This window comes from Macaca thibetana, chromosome 3 (assembly GCF_024542745.1).
Source record: "Macaca thibetana thibetana isolate TM-01 chromosome 3, ASM2454274v1, whole genome shotgun sequence".
In the NCBI taxonomy this organism is placed as follows: Eukaryota; Metazoa; Chordata; class Mammalia; order Primates; family Cercopithecidae; genus Macaca; species Macaca thibetana.
Window position 1 is genome coordinate 56,147,597 of NC_065580.1, and position 19,662 is coordinate 56,167,258.

The following is a 19,662-nucleotide window of genomic DNA, read 5'->3' on the forward strand; positions in this document are numbered from 1 at the left end:
CACATCCTTTATATATGCAAAATAGTAAAATATAAAATTTAATGCACATACATTTATACGCATACTTTTTTTGGAAAGCCAGTTGTTAGATACTTATCAGTAAACCAATAATTAAACTAGGAGCTAATTTATATTTTTGCATTTGCATGATTTGATTTCTCTCCTTTTAAAAGTAAAAAAAAAATACGGTCATGAAATGACTTCTAAATAAGAATTTGGGAAAAGTTTGTGTAATTTGATAAGTATTGTTTTAGCTTTCTAAACCAATTATTCTATATTTGCTTTCCTCTTTCACTCAGTAATGTTTATTTATTTATTTATTTATTTATTAAAAAAAATTTTTTTTTTGAGACAGAGTCTTCCTCTATAGCCCAGGCTGGAATGCAGCAGCACGTCCTCAGCTCACTGCAACCTCTGCCTTGCGGGCTCAAGCAGGTCTCCTGCCTCAGCCTCCCAAGTAACTGGGATTACAGGCATGTGCCACCACACCCTGCTAATTTTTGAGTTTTAGTAGAGACGAAGTTTCATCATGTTGGCCAGGCTGGTCTCAAACTCTTGACCTCAAGTGATCCACCCGCCTTGGCCTCCCAAAGTGCTGGGATTACAGGCGGGAGCCACCATGCCTGGCCTTCACCCAGTATTATTTAGAGCAAAATTTTTGGTTCTAAGTAGTTGAAGTTTCTTCAGTTGAGCTTCTGCTTTCAATTAGGCACTCTGGTCAAGAAATGTGGACTGAATTATTTCTACTTTTTGGAATTTATTGAGATTTCTTGGTATACTAGTTTATAATTAATTTCCAAAAGTCATCCATGGATACTTAAAACAGAGCTTCTTTTATTTTTTGTTTTTTATTTTTTGAGATGGAATCTTGCTCTGTCACCCAGGCTGGAGTGCAGTGGTACTATCTCAGTTCACTGTAGCCTCCGCCTCCTGGGTTCAAACGATTTTCCTGCCTCAGCCTCCCAAGTAGCTGGGACTACAGGAACGTACCAAAATACCAGGTTAATTTTTGTATTTTTTAGTAGAGACAGGGTTTCATCGCATTGGCCAGGCTGGTCTCAAACTCCTGACCTCAGGTGATCCACCCACTTCAGCCTCCCAAAGTGCTGGGATTATAGGCAGGAGCCACTGTGCCCGGCCCAGAGTTTCTTATAGAGAACAAAATTTCTGGGTGTATATACATATAAATTCTTGATATGTCATTATAATAGTGATATATTAGTTGCCTATTACGATCAAGCTTCTCTTTATTTTGATGTTATTTTACAACTTTATTAACAAAGGTTAATAAGCATCATGTTTCATTACAAATTATAGCATTTATTCACATGAAGTGATATTCTTTATGCTGGTTGATGTTTCTTTGCCTTGAATTCATTTTGTTTTGTTTTGTTTTGAGACGGAGTCTCGCCCTGTCACCCAGGCTGGAGTGCAATGAAGTGATCTCAGCTTACTGCAACCTCTGCCTCTGGGTTCAAACGATTCTCCTGCCTCAGCCTCCCGAGTAGCTGGGATTACAGGTGCCTGCCACCACTCCAGGCTAATTTTTGTATTTTTAGTAGCAACAGGGTTTCACCATGTTGGCCAGGCCAGTCTTGAACTCCTGACCTCGTGATCTGCCCGCCTCAGCCTCCCAAAGTGCTGGGATTACAGGTGTGAGCCACCATGCCCGGCCTGAAGTTTTTAACTGCTATCAACATAGTTACCTTTGTTTTCTTTTGCTTGTTCTTTTTGTGGAATAACTACATTTCTCTGTATTTTTAATCTTTGTGATGCAGGATTTTAGGTTTATCTTTTATATGTAGCACGTAGCTAACTTCTATTTTTAAATTCATTCTCTTTGCCTTTTTAAGACAGCAGTTTAAAAGATCAATGTTTATTGTCAAAATTGAGTGTATGGGCCATGCGTGGTGGTTTGCTCTAACCCCAGCAGTTTGGGAGGCTGAAGTGGGCAGACTGCTTGAGCCCAGGAGTTTGAGACCAGCCTGGAAAACATGGTAAAACCCTATCTCTACAAAAAAATGCAAACATTAGCGGGGTATGGTGGCATTCACCTGTAGTTGCAGCTACTCAGGAGGCTGAGGTGGGAGGATCACTTGAACATGGAGGTTGAGGCTGCAGTGAGTCATGATTGTGCTGTGACAGAGTAAGACCCTATCTCAAGAAAAAAAAATTGAGTGTATGGTTTTATTTTTATTATCTTGTTTTATGTTTTGATTTTTATGTTACTGCACTGTACACAGTGTTTCTGTCTTTTGCTCTGTGAACTATGTTTACTTGTATATGTGAAGGTATTCAAAAGGTACATTCACATTCTGTTGTGTGTTCTAATTGGCGGCTATTGGCATATTTTTAAAAACATACTTTAACAGGTATTTATCTAATTACCAAAGTCAAGATGAAACAATAACTTTTAACTCCTCCTGTGTTACACAATGATCTAATACATTTCAATTGTCCCTCTACTTCTCCCTTGAACTTGACACCCCTTCACACCTACTCCCCCGTATGAACACACATGTTATTTGTGGTTTTTGCTAATCATTTAACTATCTTTTTAATATTGAATTGTAGTTTTTGCACTCAATATTGTAATTATATTTATAATGAGTATGTAGTCTTAACTCTAGGCCATGCATTGATGGTCTTTTTTCTCACAACTTACTTATTCTTTAGCCTTGATTTTGATTTATCTGATGATAACTGGAAATATAATTTTAAAAATCTTTCTTCAGTAAAGATGCATGAGAGTCAGATATTTTAGCCATTGATCTCTGAAAATGACTATTATCTTGGAGGATGAACAGAAACTTCTCTTCATGTATAGTTCTTGAATCATGTTCTGTATTTTATCTTTAAAACCCTAATGTTTTAGATATTGGTCAATAAACTTTGATATTTCAGTTTATAGAAAGTCTGAAGCTAGCATGTTTTTTGTTCCTTCATTGGTAACCTTTGTTGGTAACCTATTTTTTCCTGCTAAGATGCTTGCAAGACTTTCCTTTTCTCTGAGAAACTGAGGACATTCCCAACCTTAATTGTGTTCCTTCAATTAATTTTTCCTGGTACATTTTAAACCTTTTGAACACTAAAACATATTTTTTCTCAGCTAGGGAAGGCATTTTTCTTCTTCTTTTTTTTTTTTTTTTTTTGAGACGGAGTCTCGCTCTGTCACCCAGGCTGGAGTGCTGTGGCCGGATCTCAGCTCACTGCAAGCTCCGCCTCCCGGGTTCCCGCCATTCTCCTGCCTCAGCCTCCCGAGTAGCCGGGACTACAGGCGCCCACCACCTCGCCTGGCTAGTTTTTTTTTTTGTATTTTTTAGTAGAGACGGGGTTTCACCGTGTTAGCCAGGATGGTCTCGATTTCCTGACCTCGTGATCCGCCCGTCTCGGCCTCCCAAAGTGCTGGGATTACAGGCTTGAGCCACCGCGCCCGGCCTGGCGTTTTTCTTCTTAATGCTTCTATCCATTTGTTCAGAGTTTATCATAAGAATCTCCTTTTATTTTTAGATCTGATTTTATTCCTTTGCTTCAAAGTTGTCTCTTTCATCATTTTTATCTCTATATGCCTTTCCATTAGCATCGTGTCTTCTCTATAGCAGTAATTCTTGAAATATATTTTAGGAACAGCGGCATTCTTGTAAATGCTTAACAACTGGCTGGTGGCAAGGGTGAGTAGAATCAAAAATTCCTAGTGTTTACTGATTTCTGTAAACAATTCCTGTGGTGTAAATAATTCCACCATGTGGAATTAAATAATTCTGTGGTGTAAATAATTCCACCATGGCTGATTTTAAGCTATCAACACAATGTCACTAAATGTGGAGTTGGGAAAAGATGCTAACAATTGACTCCCATGAGCTGGCGCAAGCTGACTCCAGTGACCCTGAGGTTTCTTTAACACTGTTTCAGGAATTCCTTAAGGTCCTCCAGTCCTGTAACATTGAATACCACTCAGTACTTTCTTTAGGCATTCTGTACTGTGATACGTAAGTATGTGTATATGTGTGTGTATATATATGAATATATGTACATGTATGTATGTGCATAAACATAGAAAAAGAGTATTATACAATCCATAAATCATAGGTGAAAATCTGAACTTACAAAGTAGATGATTTGGGAGCCTTTATTTTGTTTCATTTTGTTTATAGACAGGGCCTTGTTCTTTCACTCAGGCTACAATATAGTATGATGATAGCTCACTGCAGCCTCAAACTTCTGGGCACATCCAGCTAAATTTTAAAAAATTTGTGTAGAGACAAGATCTCACTGTGTTCCCCAGGCTGGTCTCAAACTCATGGCCTCAAGCAGTCCTTTTGCCTCAGCTTCCCAAAGTGCTGGGGTTATAGGCATGACCCACTCTGCCTGACCCGGGGTGTGTTTATATCATATTACAAATTATTTTTAACTTAAAACATACTTATTTTCAATCATACATTGAAATAGCTTTTTTTCCTCCTTAGATTTGAAGGTAATATGACAGCTATGCATATATTTTTAGGGACATTCATTTTACAAATGAAGTTATACCTTTAGTAGGCAATAGATAGAAAAGTAGGACCCAAAATAAGAATTTTGTTTGGCTTTTCCTTCTAGTTCTTGCCATTGAGAGAATATTCAGAATAGATACTACTTGATACTGATTTTTTTGTCATGTAAAAAAGTATACTAACTTATCTACGATAAAAATATATTTCATAATGATTCTGTTTTTGCTCTGTTTTCCATTGTTTCAAATAGGCTTGGATACGCAAAAATGTTCTTGAAAGTGCAAATAACCAGAGAAATGTTGGTTGTTTCTGCTGTCATTCTCTCTTCATTGCTTTTAGTATTTCTTTCCAAAAAAAGTACTTGCCAAAAGAAAAATGTAATTTGTTTGTCCTTGGCAACAGTGATTTGCCAGCTTTTTGAATATTTTTTTCTCACTTCTTTGGGGACTTGCTCAGTTCTCTAAAGTTGAAAATGAGGGCTGCCTAAAGCCCATGCCCATTCCAGGAAATTTGTTGCCTCTAAATGTTTCCAGAATTAAACACTTTCTATTTATTCCTAGTGTCACAACCTAGGTGGCACTCTCAGCACCTCATCTGGCACAGTATCCTGGTGGTGCTGCCTCTGGTCTCTTCTCCCTTCAGTCTGCTGTGTCTCATGCTACAAGAAGTGTCATCCTGGAACAATCTTCTTATCATGTCTTTGACATGCTTAAGGTCTAGGTTCATCCCTCACTCTCTGTTAACATTGTCCAATCAAACTTCTCTGCCTAGGTTTCCCAAGAGAAGCCCTTAACTCCAGTCATCTGATTGCTGCATGCTTCACATTCCCTATAGCTGCAGTGCCTTTCTCCTTCTCATGGCTAATCCACAGCCTTCACACCTTAAGTCTCGCCATCTACCAGAAATCCAGTGATTTTTCCTTTGCCTGAATTCTAATAACAACATTCATTCACTTGTTCATCATGTATTGATCAACTCGTATGTGCAAGGTGTTCTGGGCATACAGTACTGAGAAAAGCTATTATGATCTCTGCTCTTTGAGTCTTAAATGCTATAGTGGAGTAGTATCCAATTGTTTTTTATATAGATGAACTGATCTTTCAGTTGGTTTGGAAATTTCTTATTGTCAGGGACTATCATGATCTATAGTCTCACCAGTGCCCATCAAAGTGGGGCAGACAGAGTAAGCTGTTGTCTTGACTGGACAACTTCAAGGTCTACCCTGTAAATAGAAGGCCAGATCACTCCATTTAGGTTTTCTGCAGAATTCTATTACTTGAAATGCCTCTGTGAAAACAAGGAACCCAACACTCAACTCAAAAGAATCCACATGCAAATTCCCTCTTTTACAGACTAGGCCTTGTCTTGGTAATTTTTTTAGAGAAATTTTTATTTAAGTACGTAATTTTCCATTCATCTTAGTAGTAAGTCCTTCAGGTGTTAGAAATTTAACACAAATGACTTCAATTCTTTAATGGAAAAAAGCCAAAAGAAAGGAGAAAAAAACATTTGTAGTTTCTATAATAATTGTAATTTCTCTAAAGATTATAGTAATAGCAGAAAAATAAATAAATCACAAAGAGAGAACTCACAGCCCCCAATAAGAAACAGTTATCAAATAATTAGAAAAAGATAAAAACAAGCTGTAAACATTGCCTCAAAGCAGAATTAGAATTACCAAGTGTTCTGTGGGCTGGGAAAATGATGAATCAGATCTTACTCATGCAGGGGACACGCGTCTTTGCCAAAATTCAGAATAAAGAGTATCAGTATTGCACAAAATTTGCCACCTGTGATTTTGCTGTCAACTGACACTTTTCCCGTCCCTAGCAGCTTTAAGTCTGCAGAACTGTAAATCCCTAGAAAGGCCTACAGGGCCACTCAAGATTCCTGAGCTTTGTCTTCAAACTGACGGTTCCCATGAGGTTCCACTGTGAAAAGAGCTATCCAGGGACTTTCAGTCCAGGAGGCACTTAGTCTAATGAACAGCCTCTTTTATCTAAACCAGAGGTTCTTAGCTGGGGAGCAGTGGATTCCCCCAAGAGGATCAGGGATAGAATTCAGGAACTCCATGAATTTTAATGGGGGATATAAAAAAACTCATCTCGGCTAGGCACAGTGGCTCACGTCTGTAATCCCAGCACTTTGGGAGTCTGAGGTGGGCGGATCACCTGAGGTCAGGAGTTTGAGACCAGTCTGGCCAACATGGTGAAACCCTGTCTCTAATAAAAATACAAAAAAAATTAGCTAGGCATGGTGGCGGGTACCTGTAATCCCAGCTACTCGGGAGGCTAAGGCAGGAGAATCACTGAGTCTGGGAGGTGGAGGTTGCAGTGAGCCAAGATCACGCCATTGCACTCCAGCCTGGGTAACAGAGTGAGACTCCATCTCAAAAAAAAAAAAAAAAAAAAAAAAAGAAGAAGAAACTCATCTCTACTTTCATTAAGCTGTAATTGAAATGTAGGTAAAAACTACAGAAGTGTTAGCAGTCTCTGGGACATTTTTATTCATATAAATCAATATATTCTTACCACATTTCAGTTGTTATAAATATTTCAAAATATCACTGATACTTCACAATCACAGCAGTTACTAGAACTGCCACAAAATCTTATTTAATATGTTAATAAAGAAGCACATATATTACTATTCCACTCATTTTTTAATTTGAAAATTATATATTTCAATATAATTGACTGTTTTTGTAATCTTATATATTTTATTTTATGCATTTAAAAACATTAAGCCAAGAAAGGGGTCCAGAGACCTCAGCTGGCCGGGCGCGGTGGCTCAAGCCTGTAATCCCAGCACTTTGGGAGGCCGAGACGGGCGGATCACGAGGTCAGGAGATCGAGACCATCCTGGCTAACACGGTGAAACCCCGTCTCTACTAAAAAAAATACAAAAAACTAGCCGGCCGAGGTGGCGGGCGCCTGTAGTCCCAGCTACTCGGGAGGCTGAGGCAGGAGAATGGCGTAAACCCGGGAGGCGGAGCTTGCAGTGAGCCGAGATCGCGCCACTGCACTCCAGCCTGGGTGACAGAGCCAGACTCCGTCTCAAAAAAAAAACAAAACAAAACAGAGACCTCAGCTGACTGCCAAAAGCCAAAGGTGTCTGTGACATTAAAAGTTAAGAGCTCCTAGCTCAATTCTCATTTTTGATATTTGTTGACTGATCACATGGATTTAAAGAAATTGAATATAGGTGTAGATCGGCATATAGATTCAATGTGAAATCCCTCAAACTCTTGGAATTATTGTATGCACCACTCTTGGAGGTAAGTATCCATTTCATTAAATGGAAGAATAATACAAACTCCATAAAAATAGTTAATGTGTTACTGTCATTTCACATAGTAGTAGCAATAATATTACATATAGTTTTAAATCTTCTACTATGTCCCTGCCGATTTTGATTGTTAAAATCACCCTGAAGATAATACTGTTATTTCTGTGTTCTCATTTAATCATCACACCTTTAAAGGGAACAAGCAGATCAGATTACATCCATGTTCCAGATGGGAAAACTGAGGTTCAGGAAAGCTGGAGGCCCCACAGTTGATCAGCGTAAAAAAAAAAAAAAAAAAAAAAAAAAACAAAGATAGTATTTTAATCTCCACTTAACAAATGAGAAAACAATCTCTGAGAGGTTAGGGAGGTTGCAGTTAAGTTTCAGGGCTTGGATTTACATCTCGTTTGGCTGGATTCAGAAACCTTGTGTATTTTGCATTGTGTCATGCTGCCTGCCTCACAACTCCTTTCTACAGATTATGGAGCTGAAGGATTGCTAGAAATGACACCCTGGTGCGCCTCTCCCTACCCCAAGAAAATTGTACTCAGTTGAATCACAGGGTGTACTCAAGGGAGAGGAAGATAACGCATTTCCAAAACTTTAGCACAGCTCAGTCCACTCCACAGCCCCAAGAGAGGGGGCGTGTCTTTGGGATATTAGCACTGCTTTCTCCTTCAGGCCCTGCCCACCTAGTCACTGGTGAATCCGAAACCTTCCCCCTCGCTCTGTCGAATCTCACGTACACAGCCATTCCCAGATCGGGACTTGTGTTCTGAATCAAGTAATTTGCTATGGAATGCAAATCATTATATCGTATAGATGTGCTTTCCAAAATCTGATTAATGGTCAGTGCTTGTATATCTTAGTTCCCATTTATGGGAAGGTAAACTTTATTCACCTGTGTGATTTTGAGAGGCAGAGAAGCATTTTCTCCTCACTTTTCATTCTTTTTGCTTTGTAATTTGCTATTAAGCTGTTGCAGATCACAAACTAAGAGCATGATTGCTAATTCTATTAGAAGACCAGGCAGTAGTGGGAGTCCTTGACCTCTTAAAAAGTACCAGGCTTTCCAGGCACGGTGGCTTACGCCTGTAATCCTAGCACTTTGGGAGGCTGAGGTGGGTGGATCACCTGAGGTCAGGAGTTCAAGGCCAGCCTGGCCAACATGGCGAAACCCCGTCTCTACTAAAAATACAAAAATTAGCCAGACATGTTGGCACGCACCTGTAATCACAGCTACTTGGGAGGCTGAGGCAGGAGAACCGCTTGAACCGGGGGGTTGGGGAAAGCAGGGAGGAGGTTCCAGTGAGCCGAGATCTCACCATTGCACTCCAGCCTGGGCAACAAGAGTGAAACTCCGTCTCAAAAAAAAAAAAAAAAGTGCCAGGCTTCGGAGGGCTTGGAAAATTGTCCACAGAGTGTCCTCAAACTGCGAGCCCTCGCATGGTAGTACAGGCTCATCCTAACTACCCTCCTTTTTTCTGGAAGCTCTCATTTTGGTCATTGTGGTAATACCATATTTAATCTATTTCAACTCCAGCGAGATTTATAGTCTCTGATGTTGCTTTTAACTCTTCTCATGTGTTGCCCACTTATTTGCAAACTGGTCTTCTTAATCCATGCTTAAACTCTGCATATCAATTAGTCTTTCTTTAACTATAATAATGAAACTGTTACAAAATCATGCATATTTAAACCTATTTTTAAAAATCATTTGCTTATCAGATCTATTTTAAGAGCATGGTTATATTCAATTTTGCCTTCTGTCCCAAATCCTCACTCTCCTGTAACAGTCTCCATTTAAATGTTTACCAAGGATTTGTCCTTCTATATATTTTGCACATTATTTTGGTACTCCAGAGATAAAACCTAAAAGCAACAATAAACTCTGCAAATTTGGTTTCACTTCCAAACAATGTGATTGCCTCCCCCACCTCACACACACCAAAAAAGCTTTATCCCAGTCAACTTTCTTAAAAATCTAGGCAAAGATTATTGCATTATTAGTACTTTCACTTGAAATGTATTACAATTATGTGTTACTGTAGTCTCCTTTAATTAACAACTAGAGAGTTAACAGTAAAGTTAAACGTTGAACATCTGCAAGAAGAAGAGTTGAATTTACAGTTTTCTTTGTCATAGTGGCTTAAGAAAGATTTGAGAGAACAACTGAAGTATAATACTTTCCTTGCTCTCTTTCTTGCCTTGCCTTTTCAGGCACTTCCACAACTTACAGAATCTTAGTTTGGCTTATTGCAGAGGGTTCACAGATAAAGGCTTACAGTACCTGAACTTGGGGAATGGATGCCACAAGCTCATCTATCTGGACCTCTCCGGCTGCACCCAGGTTTGTCTTTTAGTCTTCTCTTTGCTGCGGTGTGTGAGGAAGTTCTCCAGAGAACGGGCTGCATTCAGCCCTCACGTTATACTAATGCTGTGCACGGACTGCAGCACACTTTTCAGAGGTTTTAAATTACATGGCCCCAGCTGCTGAAATTTTCCCCAGGATCTCTACTATAGGCTCTTGGCTTCCTTCCACTGGAGTGTCACACAGACAAACAGGCAGAGCTCATTGGATGAGGAAACGGACCACTCTTATGGAGACAGTCTGAGCACAATTCTAAAGCAGAATCCAAGTCCTGAAAACTCTGGAGTTGCTTCCAAGACACAAACAAAGGAGAGTGTTTTGAGGGAGAATTTTGCACGGGATTCCTGAAAAGTCAATTAACTCCCACATGGATTTTTTTTTTTTTTTGGGGGGGGCGTAAAATGCTGCAAGTGATAAATAGGAAAAGAAAATACAACAAAAACTTGTAATTTTAAAAATTGCATTACACCCTTGGGCTGAATAACATGAAGATTTGAGATCTGTGTGGGAAAATATTTTAAGTTTGAGGGAACAGGACTTGGCAAGTTGGGCAGAAAATTGGGTAAAGTTGCGGAGGATAGGGCATGGCACTTTGGAAGTAGCTACTGCCTCATTGATAGTTTCTTCTGCTTTAATTTCAATAGATTTAAGCCATAATTCTTTTAACTTATTTTCTTCTGCTTTTCTGTGTATTTTATTAATTTGGTGTCATAGTATGTTCATTATTCTCCGAGAATAATATAATAGCACAGGTGAAAACTGACTGAAATACTGATAGTTATCATTTCTTGGGTCATTACCGTATGCCAAGCATTGTGTTAAGTGCTATACACAGATCAGATTTACTCCTGATACAATGCTGTGTGGTATGTATTTACTATGCTTATTTACAAATGAAGCAACCAAGGCTCAGGGTGGTTGAGTAAGTTGTCCAAGTTTGCACAGCTGATGAAAGCACATGGTACTAATACAGTTTTAAGCATCTGTTGGTAGATACTGGGGCAGGCAGAGTCCCCTGGGAGAGCGGGAAATACAAGGGCAGCACAGGTCTCCCCCCCAGGATTCTTGAATGGATAGAATTCTTACCTAGTCACCACCACTGACATCTTGTGGTATCCTGATGCACTGGGTGGTCTAGAGGGAGTGGGGGGCAAGGAGGGGAGGATTCTAAGTTAGGGCTGTAAACATCTAACATTCATATTTGTTTAAAACTAATCTGCTGATGTGTAGCTTTTTAAACATCAACATCTACCATAACTTTATGACTGAGATGGCACTGACGTTCTCCTCAGCATGACTGAATTTTAGACTGGCTTCTTACTGACCCTAGGCCCTGACTTCTTGTTTTCTTGTTTCTTAGAACATTTGTTTTAGAAAACTTGGAATTATAAGTTCTTTCTCTGCCTCCTTTGACATTTCTTTTTAATAAAAGCTTCTTGACAGTTTTACAACTCAGGAAAGTCTTCCTCAAGGACCTGAGATCTATCCCTTTGATATATAATCATCAAAGAAGATATCTCTCAGTTCCTGTGGGTGGGTAGAAGCCTAACTTTGATGGGCACCAATTAGCAAATGCCGATGGCCTAATCCCAGAGAATAATATTTGCAAACTCAGGAACAACTTAATGTGCTTGACATATCCCACTGATAAGCCTCCCCCTTAAATATAAATCCTTCAGTACTTTTCTAACTTGCCCTTGTGCTTAAACCCTCCTCATGGTATGACTTACCTCCTTGTTCTTCTCAGTCTCTCAATTACCATGAGGCAATTATTGTAGCAACAATGCACAAATGTACACACAAGTGTCCTAAGGATAAATATTCTCAGACACAGTAAAGTTTAAATGAGAGGCTTCAAATCTATTACCTACTGCCCAGATATGCATACAAAACACACATAATTGGAGGAGGTGGAGCAAGATGGTGGAACAGAAGGCTCCACCCATTGTTCCCCACCCAAGGACACCAAGTTAACAACTATCTACAGGGAAAAAACACCTTCATAACGTTTTAGGCTGGGCACGGTGGCTCATGCCTGTAGTCCTGGCATTTTGGGAGGCTGAGGTGGAAGGATCACTTAAGGCCAGGAGTTCAAGACCAGCCTGGGCAACACAGTGAGACCCATGTCTCTACCAGAAATGCAAAAACTTGGCCAGGCATGGTGGTGTATGCCTGTGGTTCCAGCTGCCCGGGAGGCTGAGGTGGGAGGATTGACTGAGCTTGGGAGGTTGAGGCTGCAGTGAGCTGTGATCCCACCACTGCGTTCCAGCCTGGGAGACAGAGTGAGACCTTGCCTCAAATAATTAAGTAAATGTGTTAATGCTTTTGTCTTGCACACCTGTATTTTGTTAGGAGTGTTGGCTGTCACCCTTATGGGTGAAAAAAGGTATCGTACCTTTCCGCCCCATGGTACTAACAGGACAGAGACCTCAGGTGTCTAATAGCTGCTTGGTGGTGGTAAGGGGCAAGGGGAGCAGTGCATGGGGATTCACGTGGTGTCTAAGAAGGTGGAATCCAGCAGGGCACAGGCTATGTACAGTTGAGAGCCTGTGACAAACTGGAAAGCAGAGATTGGAGCCCGAGCCACCCTGAAGCACACACCACGCTGAGAGCTTTTCCTGGGCATCACATACAGCACTCCATGTGAATAAAGACCCCCCCTCCCCACAATGCACAAAGGAAAAAAAAAAAGAAAAAGAAAAAACACCTTCATAAGAACCAAAAATCAGATGAGCACTTGTTGTACCTGGTTTTAACTTCATATGGCTGAGTCACTGAAGAGATAGAAACAGTAATCCTGAATTGCCAGTGCCACCCCTCCAGCATGGTGCAGAGAGCCTCTCCGGGCGCTGGGGAAGGGAAAATACAGCAATTGTGAGGCATTGAACTCAGTGCTGTCCTGTTGGATCAGAGAGGAAAACTGGACCAAACTCAGCTGATGCCCACCCACGGAGGGAGCATTTAACCCAGGCCTAGACACGGGAATTGCCAGTCCCAGCAGTCAGAACTTGAGTTCTGCAAACCTCACCACGGAGTGCTACAGTGCGCTATGCCTCCGGGTAAACTTGAAAGGCAGTCTAGGCCATAAGGACTGTAACTCTTAGGCAAATCCTAGTGCTCAACTAGGCCCAGAGACAGTGGACTGAGGGATACATGACATACTGAGACACCAACTGCAGCAGCCAAGGGAGTACTGGCATCACCCCTCAACCAGCCCCAAGCCTCACAGTTCATCGCTCCAAAAGAGACCCCTTCCTTTCCCTTGAGGAGAGGAGAGGAGAGGAGAGGAGAGGAGACGGAAGAGTGGGGAGGACTTTCTCTTGCATTTTGGATACCAGCTCAGCCATGGCAGGATAGGGCACAAGTCAGAGTCATAAGGCCCTCGTTCTGGGTTCTAGCTCCCAAGTGACATTTCTGGACACACCCTGGGCCAGAAGGGAACCTGCTGCCTTGAAGGAAGGGACCCAGTCCTGGCAGCATTCATCACCTGCTAACTGAAGAGCCCTTGGGCCCTGAATAATTAGCAGCAATACCCAGCTACTACATTGAGGGTCTTGGGTGAGCCTCTATGACTTGCAGGCTTCAGGTGAGACTCAGCATATTACCAGCTAGGGTAGCTATGGGGCAAAACTCCTTCTGCTTAAAAGCAGTGGGGACATTGTCTTGCACCTTAGATACCAGCACGGCCACAGGAGGGTGGAGCACTAAGGCAGGTTCTTGGGGTCCCCGATTCCAGGACTTGACTCTTGTATGACAATTCTGGACCTGCCCTGGGCCAGAGGAGAGCCCGCTGCCCTGAAGGATGAGTCCCAGGCGAGGCAGCATTCACCACAAGCTGACTTAAGAGCCTTTGGGCCATAAGAGAACATTATTGGTAGCTTGGCAATACTCTTCATGGCCTGGGGTGGTGGTGGCTACAGGGTAAGGCTCCTCTGCCTTTGGAAAGGGGAGGAAGAGTGGGAAGGACTGCATCCTATAGTTTGTATGCCAGCTCAGCTGCAGTGCAGTAGAACACCAAGTAGACTTCTAAGGTTTTTGACTCTAGTCCCTGATTCCCAGAGGGCACCTAAGGACTCACCTGAGGTCTGGGGGACCTCACCACCCTGAAGAGAAGGACATAGGCCTGGCTGGCCTTGCCACCTGCTGATTGTAGAGCCCCAGGGCCTTGAGCAAACAATGGCAGTAGCCAGGAAGTGGTTACAGCAGGCCTTGGGCAAGACCCAGTGCTGTGATAGCTTCAGGTCTGACACAGTGCAGTCATAGTGGTGGAGGCCACAGGGGTGCTTGTTTCACTCTACTACCAGCTTTGGGTGGCTCAGAACAGAGAGAGAGACTCTGTTTGGGAAACAGAAGGGAAGAGAACAAGAGCCTCTGCCTGGTAATCCAGAGAATTCTTCCAGATCTTGTCTCAGACCATCAAGGTGGTACCTTGACAAGTGTGCAAGAACCACAGCATTACTGGGCTTGGGGTGCCCCCTAAAGCAGGTACAGCTTAGATTACAACACTCAAGTCCTTTCAAATATCTGGAAAGCCTTCCCAAGAAGGATGGCTACAAATAAGCCCAGGCAGTGAAGACTACAGTAAATACCTAACTCTTTAATGCCCAGACGCCGAAGAACACTGGCATTTTAATACCATCCAGGAAAACATGACCTTACCAAATGAACTAAATAAGGCACCAAGGGGCAATCCTGGAGAAACAGAGATATGTAATCTTTCAGACAGAGAATTCAAAATAGCTATGTTGAGAAAACTCAATGAATTCAAGATAACACAGAGAAGAAATTCAGAATTCTATCAGATAAATTTAACAAAGAGATTGAAATAATTAAAAAGAAATTCTGGAGCTGAAAAATGCAATTGGTGTATTGAATAATGCATCAGAGTCCTTCAATAGCAGAATTGATCAAACAGAAGGAAGAATTAGTGAGCTTAAAGACTATTTGAAAATATGCAGTCAGAGGAGACAAAAGAAAAAAGAATGAATCTTTATAGCAGCATGATTTATAATCATTTGGGTATATACCCAGTAATGGGATGGCTGGGTCAAATGGTATTTCTAGTTCCAGATCCTTGAGGAATTGCCACACTGTCTTTCACAACGGTTGAACTAGTTTACAGTCCCACCAACAGTATAAAAGTGTTCCTGTTTCTCCACATCCTCTCCAGCACCTGTTGTTTCCTGACTTTTTAATGATTGCCATTCTAACTAGTGTAAGATGGTATCTCATTGTGGTTTTGATTTGCATTTATCTGATGGCCAGTGATAATGAGCATTTTTTCATGTGTCTGTTGGCTGCATAAATGTCTTGTTTATTGCAGCACTATTTACAATAGCAAAGACTTGGAACCAACCCAAATGTCCATCAATGACAGACTGGATTAAGAAAACGTGGCACATATACACCATGGAATACTATGCAGCCATAAAAAAGGATGAGTTCATGTCCTTTGTAGGGACATGGATGAAGCTGGAAACCATCATTCTCAGCAAACTATCTCAAGGACAGAAAATCAAACACCACATGTTCTCCCTCATAGGTGGGAACTGAACAATGAGAACACTTGGACTCAGGGTGGGGAACATCACACACCAGGGCCTGTCATGGGGTTGGGGGAGGGGCGAAGGATAGCATTAGGAGATATACCTAATGTGAATGACGAGTTAACGGGTGCAGCACACCAATATGGCACATGTATACATATGTAACAAACCTGCACATTGTGCACATGTACCCTAGAACTTAAAGTATAATAATAATAATTTAAAAAAAGAATGAAAAACAAGGAAGAACACCTACAGGATCTAGAAAATAGCTTCAAAATGGCAAATCTAAGAATTATTGGCCTTAAGGAGGAGGTAGACAAAGAGATAGAGGTAGAAAGTTTATTCAAAGGGAAATAACACAGCCTGGCCAACATAGTGAAATGCTATCTCTACTAAAAATATAAAAATTAGCCAGATGTGGTGGTGGGTGCCTGTAATCCCAGCTACTCAGGAGGCAAAGGCAAGAGAATTGCTTGAACCCAGGAGGTGGAGGTTGCAGTGAGCCAAGGTTGTGCCACTGCACTCCAGGCTGGGCAACAGAGTGAGACTCCGCCTCAAAAAACAAGCAAACAAACAAAAACCAACGAGATAATACCAGAGAACCTCCAGAAACCTAGAGAAAGGTATCAATATCAAAGTACAAGAAGGTTACAGAAATCAACTATATCTAACCCAAAGAAGACTACTTCAAGGCATTTAATAATGAAGCTCCCAAAGGTTAAGGACAAAGAAAGGATCCTAAAGGCACCAAGAGAAAAGAAACAAATAATGTACAATGGAGCTCCAATACATTTGGCAGCAAACTTTTCAGTGTAAACCTTACATGCCAGAAGAGAATGGCGTGACATATTTAAAATGCTGAAGGAAAAAACTTTTACCCTAGAATAGTATATCTGGTAAAAATATCCTTCAAACATGAAGGAGAAATAAAGACTTCCCCAGACAAAAGCTGAGGGACTTCATCAACTGTCCTGTCCTACAAGAAATGCTAAAGAGAGTACTTCAATCAGAAAGAAAAGCAAGGAATAAATAACCACCTGAAGTTGCAAAACTCACCAGTAATAGTAAGTACACAGAAAAGCACAGAATTGTATTGTAACACTATAACTGTGGTGTGTAAACTACTCTTATCCTAAGTAGGAAGACTAAATGATTAACCAATTAAAAATAACTACAACAACTTTTCAAGACATAATCAGTACCATGAGATATAAATAGAAAAATCAAAAAGTTAAAAAGTGGGGCAGGGGGACAAAGTTAAAGCATAGTGATATGGTTTGGCTGTGTCCTGGCCCAAATCTCATCTTGAATTCCCATGTGTTGTGGGAGGTAATTGAATCATGGGGGCAGGTCTTTCCCATGCTGTTCTCATGATAATGAGTAAGTCTCACAAGATCTGATGGTTGTATCAGGGGCTTCCGTTTTTGCATCTTTATAATTTTTTTCTTGCTGTAAGAAGTGCCTTTTGCCTCCCGCTATGATTCTGAGGCCTCCCCAGCCATTTGGAACTGTAAGTCCAATTAAACCTCTTTTTCTTCCCAGTTTCAAGTATGTCTTTATCAGCAGTGTGAAAACGGACTAATACACATATAATTTTTATTAGTTTTGGTATGTTTATTTGTTTGTTTATGCAAACAGTGTTAAGTTGTTATCAGGTTAAAACAATGGGTTTATAGGCTAGTATTTGCAAGCCTTATGGTAACCTCAAGCTAAAAATCATACAGTAGATACACAAAAAAGTAAAAAGCAAGAAATTAAATAATATCACCAGAGAAAATTGCCTTCAGTTGAAGAAGACACAAAGGAGAGAAAGAAGGAAAAGACCACAAAACAACCAGAAGACAGATAACAATATAGCAGGAATAAGTAAGTCCTTACTTATCAATAATAATATTGAATGTAAATGGACTAAACTCTCCAGTGAAAAGATATAGATTGGCTGAATGGATGAAAAAACAAGATACATTGATCTCTTGCCTACAAGAAACAGACTTCATCTATAAAGACACACATGGACTGAAAATAAAAGAATAGAAAAAGATATACCATGCCAATGAAAACCAAAAAAGAATGGGAGTCACTATACTTATATCAGACAAAATAGGTTTTAAGACCAAAACTATAAGAAGAGACAAAGAAGGTCACTATGTAATGATAAAGGAGCCAATTCAGCAAGAAGATATAACAATTTTAAATATATATGTACCCAACACTGGAGCACCCAGATATATAAAGCAAATATTAGTGCTGGAGAGAGATGGACCCCAATACAATAGTAGCTGGAAACGTCAACACCCCACTTTCAGCGTTGGACAGATCTTCCAGACAGAAAAGCAACAAAGAAACATCAGACTTACTCTGCAATATAGACAAAATGGATCTGATAGATACTTATAGAACACTTCATCCAAGAGCTGCAGAATACACATTCTTTTCCTCAGCATATGGATCATTCTCAAGCATAGATCATATGTTAGTTCACAAAACAAATCTTAAAACATTCAAAAAAATCTGAAATAATATCAAGCATCCTCTCTGACTAAATGGAATAAAACTAGAAATTAATAGCAAGTAGAATTTTGAAAACTATACAAATACGTGGAAGTTAAACAATATGCTCCTGAATGACCAATGGGCCAATGAAGAAATTAAGAAGGAAATTGAAAAATTTCTTGAAACAAATGATAATGGAAACACAACATACCAAAATCTATGGGATACAGCAAAAGCAATACTCAAGGAAGTTTATAGCTATAAGTGCCTACATCAAAAAAGAGGAAAAACTATAAATAACAATCTAATGATGCATCTTAAAGAACTAGAAAAGCAAGAACAAACTAAACCCAAAATTATTAGAAGAAAAGAAATAAAGATCAGAGGAGAAGTAAATGAAACTGAAATGAAAAAAACAATACAAAAAGATCAATGAACTGACAAAAAAGATCAATGAAACAAAAAGTGGGTTTTTGAAAAGTTGAACAAAATCGACAAACATATAGCAAGATTGAGAAAAAAAGAGAGAAGATCCAAATAAATAAAATCAGAATGAAAACTGAGACATTACAAGTGATACTTCAGAATTCAAAGGATCATTAGTGGCTACTATGACCAACTATATGCTAACAAATTTGAAAATCTGGAAGAAAGGAACAAATTCCTAGACACATACAAGCTACCAAGAGTAAACTGAGAAGAAGTCCAAAATCTGAACAGACCAATAATAAGTAATGAGATTGAAGCTGTAATAAAAAGTCTCCCAGTAAAGAAAAGCTTGGGACCTGATGGTTTCACTGCTGAATTCTACCAAACCTTTAAGGAAGAACTAATACCAATCCTACTTAAACTATTCTGAAAAGTAGAGGAAGAAAGAGTACTTCCAAAGTAATTCTATGAGGCCAGTATTACCCTGATACCAAAACCAGACAAAGATACAGCAAAAAATAAAAAATAATAAATAAATAAATAAAAGAAAACTGAAGGCCATATCTCTGATGAATATTGATGCAAAAATCCTCAAAAATATACTAGCAGACCAAATTCAACAATACATTAGAAAGAGCATTCAACATGACCAAGTGGGATTTATCCCTGGGATGCAAGGATGGTTCAACATATGCAAATCAATCAGTGTGACACATAGCATCAACAGAATGCAGGATAAAAACCATATAATCATTTCAGTTGATGCTGGAAAGCATTTGATCAAATTCAGCATCTGAATGTAGCATTATGGAGCAGGAGAGAAAAAAATTTTAAAACATTCAATATCCTTTCATAAGAAAGACCCTCAAAAAACTAGGGATAGAAGAAACATACCTCAACATAATAAAAACAATGTATGACAGGCCCACAGCTAGTATCATACTGAATAGGGAAAAACTGAAAGCCTTTCTTCTTAAGATCTGGAACATGATAAGGATGCCCGCTGTCACTACTGTTATTCAACATAGTACTGAAAGTC

At 40.0% G+C, this 19,662-nt stretch overlaps 2 protein-coding genes across 11 annotated transcripts in view; one reads left to right on the forward strand and one right to left on the reverse strand.

The window, feature by feature from the left end:
- LRRC17 (leucine rich repeat containing 17) overlaps positions 1 to 10,163 on the reverse strand; it is a 40,626-nt gene extending 30,463 nt beyond the window's left edge. For both annotated transcript variants that reach the window (XM_050782770.1, XM_050782769.1), the window contains exon 1: positions 10,072 to 10,163. The gene's annotated coding sequence lies outside the window, so the exon portion shown is untranslated. The remainder of the gene's footprint in view (positions 1 to 10,071) is intronic.
- FBXL13 (F-box and leucine rich repeat protein 13) overlaps positions 1 to 19,662 on the forward strand; it is a 270,947-nt gene that overhangs the window by 158,666 nt on the left and 92,619 nt on the right. For all 9 annotated transcript variants that reach the window (XM_050782737.1, XM_050782740.1, XM_050782739.1 and 6 more), the window contains one exon: positions 10,002 to 10,131. In XM_050782737.1, coding sequence (XP_050638694.1) covers positions 10,002 to 10,131 — 130 coding nt within the window. The remainder of the gene's footprint in view (positions 1 to 10,001; positions 10,132 to 19,662) is intronic.